General features: G+C 40.1%; 1 protein-coding gene across 13 annotated transcripts in view; it reads left to right on the top strand.

Annotated features, from left to right (window-relative positions):
* The window catches only part of CHD9 (chromodomain helicase DNA binding protein 9), a 204,044-nt gene that overhangs the window by 177,127 nt on the left and 13,281 nt on the right, over positions 1 to 13,636 (top strand). For 10 of the 13 annotated variants that reach the window (XM_030581909.1, XM_030581904.1, XM_030581914.1 and 7 more), the window contains 4 exons: positions 879 to 1,151; positions 1,905 to 2,073; positions 7,965 to 8,104; positions 8,749 to 8,970. In XM_030581909.1, coding sequence (XP_030437769.1) covers positions 879 to 1,151; positions 1,905 to 2,073; positions 7,965 to 8,104; positions 8,749 to 8,970 — 804 coding nt within the window. The remainder of the gene's footprint in view (positions 1 to 878; positions 1,152 to 1,904; positions 2,074 to 7,964; positions 8,105 to 8,748; positions 8,971 to 13,636) is intronic. The other 3 variants (XM_030581908.1, XM_030581907.1, XM_030581911.1) reach the window with 1 other exon arrangement.

Below are 13,636 nucleotides of genomic sequence, written 5' to 3'. Positions count from 1 at the left end.
AAGATTAGGAGAGAACTGTAAAGAGCATTTTATATATTGGGCAGTTTTAATGTTCACATATCTTGGACAAATATGTATGCTCTAACAGTATCAGCAAACTTTATAGATTTTATTTTTATATTACAGAGCTTCTAAAAGTGCCCCCTACATTTTATTTGGGGAATTCAGCGTGTATTGCTTAAGGTCTAAGTACATTCTTGACTTTCCAGTGGGACTATTTGTGTGTTTAAAATTAAATATGTGCTTAGTGCTCTGCCATCTTGGGACCTAAGGTATTTGAATCTGGAACAAAACAGATTCAAACATGACAAGAGGAACTGTGAATAAGAGCATGCAGATTTATTTTTATATTTGTGGTTGTTTGTTATATTATTGTAGCACCTACATGCTGCAGCCTAAATAGGATCCCATTAAGCTAGGCACTGCACAAACATATGTTAGGTGATAGCCCAAATGGTCATGGCCAAAAATCTGCAAACACTTCTGCACTGTTTCATTTTACTGTCCACAGTATTCCCATTAAAATTAATGGGACTACTCATGAGTAAAGCAAAGCATGGGCTTAAGTATTTGCAGGAGCAGGACCTAAATAGACAAGGTACGCAGAGAGTGGAAGAAAGGAAGTATCATTGTCCACATTTTGCAAATGGTTATGTGAGGTATACAGAGATTATATGATTTATCTAAAATCACATAGGAAAATGTGTTGTAGAGCCAGGAATTGAACCCAAATCTTGAGTACAAGTCCAGTGACTTAACCATGAGATCATCTTTTCTCTTCTTTGTAGAAGAGGAAGATTTGCATTCTGAATGGCATAATGTATAGATTTGGTAAGCAGTTCCTTTGTAAAAAAAAAAAAAATTCTTGTTTTTTCTAGGATCGAGTTATGATTAACCGACTAGACAGTATTTGTCAAACAGTGTTGAAAGGTAAATGGCCTTCAGCAAGAAGAAGTTATGACAGCAATACAGTAGCATCTTTCTACACAACCAAACTTCTGGATAGCCCGGGTGCAGCTGCAGACTACACTGAACCTAGGGCACCAACACCCCCACCTGCAGGTGTTAAGGAAGAACATGATCAATCGCCACAGATGCCAAAGGTGAAGAAGCATGTACGAGAAAAGGAGTTTACAGTGAAAATCAATGACGTATGTTTATTTTTATTGCCCTAGGACCTGATTGCGATTGCGGTGTGCGGCATGCTTTACCTGCAAGTGGCTGCCTGCTCTCACTCTTACTTCCTTTGCACATTAGTTTACGGGTATTTGGATATGTTTCTTTTGGGCATTGAGCAATTTTAAATTTGCATATCCCATGAGAGGGATCATAGCTGAATGTATGTCCCTCTTGAAACTTCTGAAATCCTGCTGTTCAGATGCTTCCTCAAATGGCCTGTTTTATGCAGTTTCTAATAATCTGGTTAGTTGCATAAATAATAGGTGTTTCCAGTGAGTTTGGCTTTTTTTGAACATTTTAGCATGCCCTACTCAAATTAGCACTTTATAATTTCATGTACTTTTAAAAAGATTACAAATAAATTCTGAGTTTCATATCCATACTAGAGGTGTCTAAAATACTCATTTCCTATATTTGTAATTTGAGAGTTGTTGATAGTAAACACAAATGGATGCGAACGCTGTTCTAGTAATTGGATTTGCATAGGATGAGATTAAGGAAGTAGATAGATGTTCAGTATCTGAATTTTTCAGCTAAGATATTAATTTATTCACAATTTGTATTCATAAAGGTGGTCCTGTAAAATTTCTGGTTAGATTGGTTACTTGGAAGAAAAGCAAGGCTTGATTAAAGTCTTGTGTGATCTCATTTTCTCTCAACTCTTCTGGAATATATGTGTTTTATGCAAGAATCCTGAACTTCTAACCCTGGCATTTGTTTAACAGGAAGGTGGTTTGAAATTGACTTTTCAGAAGCAGGGGTTTTCTCAGAAAAGGCTATTTGAAAGTGAAGAAGGCACATTAGGACAGCAGCAATACTTGGCTCGGCTACGTGAGCTCCAGAATGCTTCAGAGACCAGCCTTGTCAATTTTCCAAAATCCTTACCAGAATCAGGTAACCATTATGACTTATTATAGTGTCAATTTACATAATGCTCCCTGGTCACACGAATCTCTTTGTAGGGAAGTAGACAAAGAGCCATTATACTTTGTCTGCCATTTTCCATCTGTGTTAATTTTCTGTGCGTTCTTTGTAATCTGTCTCCTATGTCTGACGCAATCAAACAGTCAAGTATAGTAATATACAGGTCTGTCTCATCTTACACTGGGGTTACGTTCCACAGTCAGCGCGTAAAGCAAAAACTGCATATAGTCAAAATGACCCTTGAAAATCCCTTATATCACCCATAAAGTACAATTTTGTGTATACAACCCTGTACAGTACTATGTATTGTATACAGCAATGTACAGTACAGTATATAATAAAGACTACATATGCAAAATGTAATTTTACAGTATTTTTAATAACATAATAGAGAGTCAGAAGAATGACAGAATAAAAAATGAAAACACTACAATGCAATACTGTAAACCTGAACAGTCATCAGTCACCCTGGATATCTTGCTAGTCTTGTACTCTACACACTCCAATGATTAGTCTTCCTCTTCCCCTGACAACACTATTATTGAGTCGTCAAGGCTTGTTGTCGATCCATGAGATGGTGGGCCAGGCTTGGTGACGGAGAGTGAGTCATAGACGAAGTGGTTGGCTCTGGTTCAGCTCGAGGAGTTGATCGTGTGGGCTCTGCTGCTGCTGGTTGTTTTTTCTTTAAAAACATGGTGATTGGCAACTGTCGCTGTTTTCTCTTAAGCTCCTCAAACATTTCTTGGTACGGTCTCAAATCATCCGTAATACTACTTGTGATTTTGAGGCTTCGTTCCATAGAAGGATCATATTCAGAAATTAAATCATTCAAAGTGTTTCGCTGCTTGGAACACTTGAGAAAATTTATGAAGATTCCAAGTTATTGGCACTTCCTGTTCATCATTATCTTTGTCTTCTGTAGATGATTTTATCAGTTCCTCTAACTCTTCATTAGTCAGTGTTTCTCTGTGGCCCTCAATTAATTCCTCAATATCTTCCTTGAGGTTGTCGATGAAGCCATCACCACCTGCTTTCCTGGACACCTGAACAATGAGTTGCACTTCTTTGTCAATGGTTGGGAAATCCTTAAAATCATTCACACAGTCTTCCCATAGGTTTCGCCAACATGCGTTGACTGTTTCAGACTTGATTGCATCCATTGCCTGTTTAATATAAGTGATGCAATCAGCAATGTTGAAGGACTTCCAACACTCCATCACACTAACATTGGGATCAGCATCCATAGCGGTAAGGATCCATGAAAATGTAAACCTCGTGTACGTGGCCTTGAAACAGCTAATGACACGTTGGTCGAGAGGATGGAGGTGGTATTGGGAGGGGAGAAAGATGACTTCAATGTCGTTATTCTCAAACTGGAGTGCTGCAGGGTGGCCAGAAGCATTGTGTACGATCAGCAAGACTTTAAAGTCAAGTCCTTTCTCTTCAAGGTACTGCTTGACCTCCAGAATGAAACACTTGTGGAACCAGTACAGAAATAATGCTGCCATCACCCAAGCCTTTTTATTTGATTGCCAGAACACAGGCAGGCGATTTTTGTTCTTGCCTGTTAAGGCACAGTGATTTGCAGGCCTGTAGAGCAATGCCCAGCTGCATTGCCACAAAGCAACACAGTCACAGTCTTTAGTTGCTTTGAAGCCAGGGGCTTGTCTTTCTGATTTCGAAATGTAAGTGCAGGTGGGCATTTTTTCCCAGAAGAGCCCAGTCTCGTCAGCATTAAAAACTTGTTCTGGAAGATAGCCCCTTTCCTCTATGATTTTCTTTAATTGTTCGGGATAGGCTTTTGCTGTGTCCTCATTGGCAGATGTAGCCTCACCAGTAGTCTGCATGTTTTTGAGGTTGAAGCAGTTCCTAAAACTGCTTAGCCAACCTTGGCTGGCTTTGAATTCCTTCTTATCAGAAGGCTGTTCCTCTTCGGCGGGAGGTTTGAACAGCACATAGATGCTAAGAGCCTTTTCTCGCAACATGTTGCCATTGATAGGCACACGATTATGATTCATGTCTTCCAGCCATAAGTTTAATGCCTTTTCAGTCTTCACTAAAGTCTTATCACGCACTTGGCTCGTCACCTTAGCAATTACTGGAGCATTTGATGCCACGGCTTGACAAATTTCTGTCCTCTCAAATCTTGATGGCACAGATGCTAGATTCTTTGCAGCCGTATTTGCGCGCCATGTTGGCGATGTACATACCGTCTCTCTAAGTCCAACACAACCAGTTTTTCCTCCAGTGTTGGTATGCATCGCTGTTTCTTCGGTTGAGCACCAGATGAAGTAAGTGCCTTGCATTTAGGGGCCATGTTATACAGTCTGAAAAATACGTACTGTCACAGTACAGGCACAGTAGAATCTCACTCAGAACGGCGAGATGCACACAGCATGAGAGGCACAGGGGGACTGAGTACTGTAGTGGGAACAGCAGATTCGTTTCTCCCATCTCACACTCACTCTGGGGCCGACACACTATTTAAACTGTTGTGGGGTTTTTGGATTTTTTTGCCAACTCTCCAGGGTTATTATAGGGGAAAACCTTATCACAGGCCTAAAGACATGCTATTGCTGTCAAGTCCCCCCATAAATTATTTTAGTGGGAACAGCAGATTTACGTCTCACGCTGGTGAAATCACCTGCACTTCCCCCCCCCGACCGTGCAAAGCTGAAATCACGCATGTTAAATACGTGTAAGATGTGACAGACCAGTAGAGACAGTTTTGTGCTTTATTACTGTGATCCTTAATAATAATCTGAACAAAACTGTATTGTAGTTCAATCAGAAGTATGTATTACAGCGGGAAAGTAGCCTCTGATCTGGACCCTCGATTTTTCATAACAAGGAATGTTTAGATTTAGGTATTTGTTTTGGATCTATTTCTAATTATAGCTAAGAAAGTCATTAAGTTCCAGAGGTTAATTACACCGGGGGGCGGAGGGAGGGCATTCCTTTTATACTTTTGAAATTTACCTCTCCATTTCATTGGATGCCTTCTAGTTCTTGTGATGGTGTCATGATTTCTTTGGTGCCACTGTGGTCTCATTGTGGTAAACTTACGGATGGTTAGCGTAGTAATTGTCAGTAGCTTTATTATGTGAATATGTATTCAGAAAATGTCTAAAAGGGATATTATTTACCCTGTCCATTACAATAGCTTCTTAAGAACTTTGTGGTTTGTGTGTGTTTGTGTGTAATAGTAACCCAGTAGACCGTAATGTCTTATGGAGACATTATAATCTCTCATGTATACCTGAGTTATGCATGTGAGTAAGCTTTATGAAAAATGATGTCTGTAAACATGAAGTAGACACAATATTTAAGATGGTCATAATATTGACCAATTCTTTACATTTTTTAAATCTAAGCTCGAGTTACAGCAATTCCAAAATAGATCTTTAATTTTGAAAAATGTACACATTTTTCATTTATGTAGAATAGAAGTTTATTGAAATCATTTTGTTGAATACAAGCTACATAAAAATACAGTAGTAGAAACTTGGTATGTCAAGTTTCAACTTAAAACAGGATAATACATCTAAGAGCCTTAAGCCTATTAAATATGTCTGACAGTGTTGTCAACTTGTGCAATATTTGGGATCTTTAAGGGTTCTCATTAATGTCTTATTTTTTCTTCAATCTTGCAAATTTTTGCCCTCATCTAAAATGGCTGCCATATCCCATTACCATCTGGATCTGAAGGCAAAAGCCTCCCTTAGCAAGATGGATTATATATCCATTTGACCTTATCAGATGAATGTGAGGCTGCCCTTAGCAAAGATAGATACCATCCTTTTGGTTTCCAATGACTCTGAAGCCAGGCTGCAGTCAGGGAAGATAGTGTCCCATTACTCACTGAGGGCCAGGCAAAATATAGAGGTGTTAGGAATGGGATTGTAGGGACTATGAGGGAATGGAGTGGGTTAGGAAACTGGACAGGGCACTATGAATCAAAGGAGTTTGAGAAGCAGAATACAGATGGGATGGGCTACTAGGGAATGTTGGGATCAGGAGGCCATCTGAGGGGTGGCAGGAAGATATAAAGGCAAAGTGAGAGGAGCTGAAAGAGTGCAGAGGAATGTGGTGTGAAAGAGAATGTGATGGGTAAGAAACTGAGGGAGGGGGAAATATGAGTGGGAGTGAATGTAGATGACAGTAGATTGTGGGGAAACATGATTGGAGCAGCTGCCTATCCTTTTTAGCTAAGGACTGGATAGAATGGAATTGCCACATGCCCCCCAAGAGATCAATAGAAGGTAAGCGGAGTTCCCTCTAATCAGTGAAAAAAGATGCTGCATTTTTGTGTGTATTTAAGGTTGTATTTTGATCCTAAGATGATCACGTACACAGTGTGCATGGGCCGCTCCCCTGGAAAGGTGACAAATCAAGACAGGTGAAAAACAGTGGTTTTAAACACACACACACATGTTTTTAAGTCAATCGTAAGACATTATTTTGGAAGATGATGTAGTCTCTCATATTTTGAATGTTGAGCTTTTCAGTACCTTGATGGAGATTCTTAAATGGGTACAACTTTCTAGGAATTTAAGTCCAAAACATGTTACCTTAAAATTGGTTCAGTATGTTGGTGAATGATATTTATGTATAGAATACTGATTTAAGAACACTTGCTTTCCTTTTTTCAACATCACTAATTTGGGTGATACTTCACAAACGGTTGTGTCTTTCCTGCTGGCTTTGGAGCAGTTGTCTGCTAAAAACACTGTTCTGAGCTAATCATGGTCAGGCTAACAGCACTGAATAATATTGGTTCACAAATAAATAAAATGCACCGATAGTTTCTTCTGTACTAGAAAATTAAATTTAATCATTTGGAGTTAAAAGATCTTTCCCTTATACAGTGGAGATGGAAAAATAGGTGATAGTTTTATTTTAATAGTACTAGCAGCTGCAACTATGATGTATTGATCCTTTTTGTTTTTCTGTACTTGTTACAGGGTCTCTTTAGCAGTTAGTTCAGTGGTCCCCAACACGGTGCCCGCAGACGCCATGGCGCCTGCTGGGGCATTTATGTGTGCCCACCTAGTGCCCAGCAGGGGAGAGAAGCCAGGGCTCCGCACCTGCCGGGGACAGAGGACTCGGGCTGCAGGTTGCGGGCGCTGGCGTTCTCGGTCCCTGGCAGGTGCGGGGCCCGCCTAGTGCCCAGCATGGGAGAGAAGCCAGGGCTGCGCGCCTGCAGGGGACAAAGAACTATGGGGCTGCAGATTGCAGGCGCCGGTGTTCTCGGTTCCCGACAGGCGCGGAGCCACGGCTTAAACCGGAGATAAACCATGGCCCCGCGCCTGTCAGGGACAGAGAACTCTGGGGCTGCAGGCTTCATTCTGTGTTAAAGTAAGAATAATAAATATATTTGGACCAGCAGTTCAACAATGTTTTACCTTTTTAAAATAAGTAAGATGAAAACTGTTTGATATGTACTTTTTGAGAACTCATTAATTTTTCTTACAAGTAGATAAAAAAGAGCAAATTTACTGGTAAGGTGACAGTAATTGCTGAATAATTTAATTAATACCTTTTATATGTAAAATTACCCTTTTTATCTTATGGATTCATGTATTATGTAATAGTAAATGTGATGGGTTTTGTATTATTTAATGTACAAATACAAAATAAGCCTTGAGAAATTGTTGGTGCCCGCCACACACTTCTGAAAACATGAATGTGCTACTGGCCACAAAAAGGTTGAGGACCACTGAGTTAGATGATTTTTTCTTTATATGTGGGAATTATCTTTACACTATTTCAAATTATGGAACTTTTTTATTGAATGTGTTCCTGATTAAAACGGAACACACCTTTGACTCCTTAATTATATTGAATTATTAATTTGATAGGTGCTTCCAATCAGCTAACAGCTAATGCTAATGGAGTGATAGTGGACAGCCAACCTGTAGTCAAAAAGAGGAGAGGAAGGAGGAAGAATGTAGAAGGAGTTGACATCCTCTTTATAAATAGAAATAAACCACCTAATCATGTAAGTAAATGTGATTCTGTATCCAAAATATGAGATCCATTTTACTTCATTGAGCTTATTGTGCTGTGAACAAATAATTGCTAAACTTTAGCATTCACAATACTTAATCTGGAATTACTCAGTATAAGTTTATAATTAAGGTCCTTCTTAACTTGCAATATTGTGAAAATTGCAGATTCTGCAATATTACACTTCCACTGCAATTTTGACAGTTGGAGCCCCGGCTCCTTCTGTCAGCCCCAGGCGGACAACAGCGGGAGCCACCACTCTAAGCCATGAGTGGCTGAAAGTGAAAAATTGTAGAAAAGTAATAATAGACTTTATTACTGCAAATAATAAGGTCCATTATTACTTTTCTGCAATTTTCCATGGCTTGTTCACAATTTTTTGATGATCATCTCACAATTCAAGTATTGCCTTACTTATAATCTTTTAAATGTGAACTGGAAAGGTTTTTTATTAAAAATAAACAAAAAGCCACATCTATAATATTGCTTAATTACAATATGGAAAATTACATATAGATCTTTTTCAGAATGTAATTGGCTGTGTATTTAACTAAATTGGAGACCACCTACATATTCTTTGTGACATTGATTTTCCAATGTATTGCATGTTTCTCAGAACATTTTGTCTTTCTACAGGTTAGTCCAGGCATTAACGCCTCGCAAATTGCTCCAGTAATAAACCCAGCACTTCCTTATGCTCAGTCCCAAGGTCTGCTTGATGCAGAAAGCCCAGTTCCTGTTATTAACCTGAAAGATGGAACAAGACTTGCAGGGGATGATGCACCAAAAAGGAAGGATTTAGAAAAATGGCTTAAGGAACATCCTGGTTATGTTGAAGATTTGGGAGCTTTTATTCCTGTGAGTATTCTTTTGAACTCTGCAGTACCTAAATAGTGAGTCTCATTCTGCCTCTGCATACTGTATTTAAACTTATAATATATGCCACATGGGATTCCTTATTCTCTTCTCTTTTTTTCTTCTTCTTCCCCTTCTTTATTTTCATTTTATTTGAAGAGGAGGTAGTTCGGAATGGTCTCTTCATTTCTATCTTTCTTCTTCCCATCTCCATGCAATTTGTACACTAAGACCAGTCCATGAATATAGCATTTAATCACTAATAAAAAATAATAGCAAGATGCATTATCTGTTGCCATTTTTTATGGAGACTAATCAATTTTAAATATTTCTTTAATGAAAATTAGGAAAAAGTATTCTTGTGATGTTTCATTAGTTATAAATGACACTGAAAATGGATGTGTGTGCATTTTCACAATTATTCAAGAAGAGTAAGTTGGTTACAATGGGATAAATGTCATAAGGACCTATATTCTAAATGCTTAGTAGTGTCAAATGTGAAATGGATTTGCTATTCCCACCTTGATACTTCTGAGCTTCTGATCTACTGACCCATAAATCTGTACAGAACAGACATTTATGGGATTAAAACCAAAAATTTTCTGTTCTGTAAAAGTGTTTTAATATGTAGTAATATTGGGTAAACTGGTATACCCGGATGTAAAGTACTCCTGAAAATTGTAACTTTATCAGTACAAAAGGGGAAGCAAGAAATGATGAGCTTGAAATGGAATTGTTTGTGTACCTTTTGTCTTGCACTGGGTGTATATAAATTTAGTTACATTTTGAACTAAATTCTAATATTTCCATGTAAGAATAATTTCAAATAACTATTAGAAGCTGAATAACTAAAAGGAAGCATCAGTATTCTCCAGCTACCTGTATCATAGCCTCTCAGCCACTTTTTCTCCTCCTCTTCTTTGTGATTGGTTTGTGTCCGGCCTGTCCATTCTGTCCGTGCACTGTTGGTAAACCTGTCAGGGTATTAGGAGGTTGAGGGTGCTCTTTTTATTCAGAACGACTAAGTATATTAATACAATCTGTTGTAAATATTTAATTTTTATTCCAGTATCTTGCCTGTGCACGTTAAACAATGTGTTTTTTAACTAGCTTAATAGTCAAGTCTTCAGAATGCTGAATGCTGATTGGTTGATAAATAACAAAAGTGCACCTTGATTATCTACATGCCCCTCAGGTGCAGACTCTTCAGGGAAAGTCATATCTAACAAATACTTTATGATCTTGACTAATGGCATTCTGTTATTGTTAATAATCCTGCTGTATTAGAATAAATATGTATTACATGTACTTCTGTCATTATTGCTCTAGTCACCAGTCTAATCCAAATTTGACTTCAGCCAAATGCTATTTCCAGGTTTTTTGTTCAAATAGTAAAATTAAGCAGTCTGTACACTCATAAATTAAACATCTTGGCTTATGTCATTTTTACGGTAATACTTAAAAACGGTCAGTGACTGTATGGGACAGCAAAGGTAGTAAAAACTCTGCAGCTGTGCTCCTGTTCTGGTCCCTATATGCTGCTCTGATGAAGTATTTGGACTGGGGAACAATTTCCCCAGCACAGGCACACCAGAGGTCCTATATAAGTGTCACTAGCGGTCCCTTGAGCAACTTCCAGCTGGAGGGGGCATCTCAAGCAGGTTGGTGAGAGTTATTTTGCAGGCATTGTCTGCTGGACTGTATATGCTCTGTAGTTCTACTCGTGCTCTGAACTGGGGGCATGAAACAGCGTGGGCCAGTGCTTCTTCAGGTCCTTCTTACCACTGGATGGTCTGAGTTGAAATCTTTGATATCTTCAGATCCTTCCTATTGTATCACTTCTGTAAATATATTTTAAATAGTTTTAGTATTTTTCTCATATAGTATTATTAGTTATTTTCTGTTCCCCTCTACCCCTCCCAAGAAGGAATTTTTTTCCCCCAAGAAGGCTGAGATTATGCCTGGGATTCTGAGGTTCAAAAACTGCATTTCCTGCCCTCGCTCCATTTCTGTGAGCAGTGAACATCTGTATTGTCTCTGCTGCCTGGGTAAGGCTCACATCTCAGCCAAGTTTCCCCCCAGAACTCATGAGGGTTGGGAACTGAGACTTAGGAAACACCTGATGGAGAAGCCTATGAAACGCCAATCAGATCCAGGTCAGAGACACCCATCCACCAACAATACATCAGTCTCATCAAGCATAAGTTCAGGAATGGAGGCGAAGACTTCTAAGCCGCTTCCTATGAGATTAAAGGGATAGGAAAAAATTGTCGTCTTTGAGGACTGCTTTGAAGAGAAAGGAGCCCTCCCTGACCCTGTCAATGTCAGAAGAGCCTGCACACATGAGCATCAAGGACTTAAGCCCGAGTAAATCTCAGCAGGTGAAAGTGGCATGCAGGGATACAAATCCACTGATTCTAGCATCGGTTCCTATGGCAAAGGCTCAAGACAAACAGAGCAGACATGGTGCCTAAAGCACATGATCCAGATGAGATCAGATTTCCACTGTAACCAGGGAAACTCCTGTTCCAGTGGCTCCATCAATGAACACTCCCTGCACTTCCTGATGGTCTGAGATCTTTTGTCTCCATGGAGGACATTTTTGCTCTCCTCTATCATCCACCCCTCCTGTTGAGATCATCTTTATCTCAGGACATTGTCACTTCAGAGGAAGAGACTATCCCAGGGATACAGAGTAATTCCCCCTTCCCAACCTGCCAGCCTTGTTGTGCAGCCATCAGTATTATCAGTAGTCCAGGATCCAGTCTTTTTCTTACACATACCCCTGATTGAGAACCACTGGTCTAGAGGAACACAGCCATTATTATGAGGAGAAACTTGTGGTTACAATCTTCAGATTTCCTTAGATAGGTACAGACTACCATCCAGGATCTGCCCTTTGATACGATCAGTCTGTTTCATGAGGAGACAGATAAATCTCTCAGCTTCCTCAAGAACTCCAAGACAACTCTTCACTCTCTGGCATCTCTGTACCCATGCCCCCAGGAGCGAACTTCACAGACAGAAGTATAAGGTGAGACTGCCTCGCCAGCTCTTTTATCATCAATGTCCTCAGGCCACTGAAAGACAGAAGGTTTATAGGCCCAGGAATACAGTCTATGCAACATCTTACTCTAACCCATAGTCCAAGAGTTTCTTTTGATGAGACTGTAGAGACTCCCACATACCTTTATTGTTGCCACATCATTCGTCTCCTCAGATTTTTGGAGGCCACCTTACCCATTTTGCTGGCAATTGGAAGGCCCTAGCTGCCAACAAATGCATACTGGAAATTATTCACAGTAAATATCTGATTGAGTTTCTGGCTACTCCTATGCACAAACCCCCTTCACAGTTCCTTTTCAGGGACCATTCTCATGAGATGATTCTCTGACAGGAAGTGGACTCAGCTTCTCCTTTGGTGAGCCAAAGAAGAAGTGCCACCTAAATATCAAGGGAGGGGACTCTACTCCCCATTCCTTTTGATCCTCAGAAAGAATGAGGGATGGAGGCCCATTCTCAGTCTACGACGATTGAACTGATTCATCCAAAAGCTAAAATTCTGCAGAGTTGCCTTGGCATCAATAATTCCATCCCTAGAGGAGGGCACGTGGTTTGTAGCTGTCCTGTGCAAATGTATGAGTCTTCCGTGAGATGTTCTCCCACCGCACAGAAGGTTGCTAAGGTTCCTCTTTGATCAAAACCATTACCAATTCAGAGTCCTCCCCTTTGGGCTAGCCATGCAGCACCCAGGGTGTTTATAAATGTTTTCAGTAGTGGTGCTGGCTTGAATGAGGAGAAGGGGATTCACCATCTTTCCATACCTTGATGATTGGCTTCTGATGAGCAGATCTTATGAAGAAGTCTGGAGGGCAGCCTGAATCCTGCTCAGTCTACTGCCTTTCTTAGGTGTTTTCATTAATTACAAGAAATCCATATTAACCCCCCACAAGTTCCATAAATTTCATAGAGGTGACATTGTATTTGGCCACAGCAAGAACTTATCTACTTCCCAAGAGGTTTCAGGCTAGAGGAGTTCTAAACCAAGTCACTATCAAACCCCAGACCTCAATCAGTTCAGAACTTGCCTTTCCCTCCTCAGCCACATGGCACCATGCACACACGTGATGTCATTTGCCAGGCTTCATCTTTGTTATCTTCAAGCCTGGTTTCTCTCTGTGTACTCACCAGAGAGAGAGAGACTATCAACAATGAGGTGGAAGTTCTATCCAATGTTTTAGACTCTGTCATCTGGTGGACAAAGCCAAAGTTCAGGAGGAATCCCTTTCTTCACACTGACTCCCAAGGCAGTCATCTTCACTGATACGTGCCTCTTAGGTTGGGATGCTCATATGGGTGATCATACAGCACAGGGCCTCTGGATCCTTAGGAAGTCCAGAATGCATGACTTTACTAGAACTCAAGGGGTTCATTGAACCTGCAATGCCTTCCTCCCACTTATCTGATCCTGGCATGTCTAAGTAATGTTGGACAATAGGATAACTATATTCTGTATTGTGACAGGGCAAGGCCAGATGAGTATAGAAAAGTAGTGGGAGATAGATATATTAGCCCCAGGTTAAACAAATCCCTGGTACCAGGATAAGTAAATGGCAGCTGTTCCAGGTCAATTAAGACACCTGGGGCCAATTAAGAGCTTTCAAGAAGG

The sequence above is a fragment of the Gopherus evgoodei genome, chromosome 12, assembly GCF_007399415.2.
Source record: "Gopherus evgoodei ecotype Sinaloan lineage chromosome 12, rGopEvg1_v1.p, whole genome shotgun sequence".
In the NCBI taxonomy this organism is placed as follows: Eukaryota; Metazoa; Chordata; order Testudines; family Testudinidae; genus Gopherus; species Gopherus evgoodei.
The sequence above is the reverse complement of the archived record's forward strand: the minus strand, read 5'-3'. Positions and strand labels throughout refer to the sequence as shown.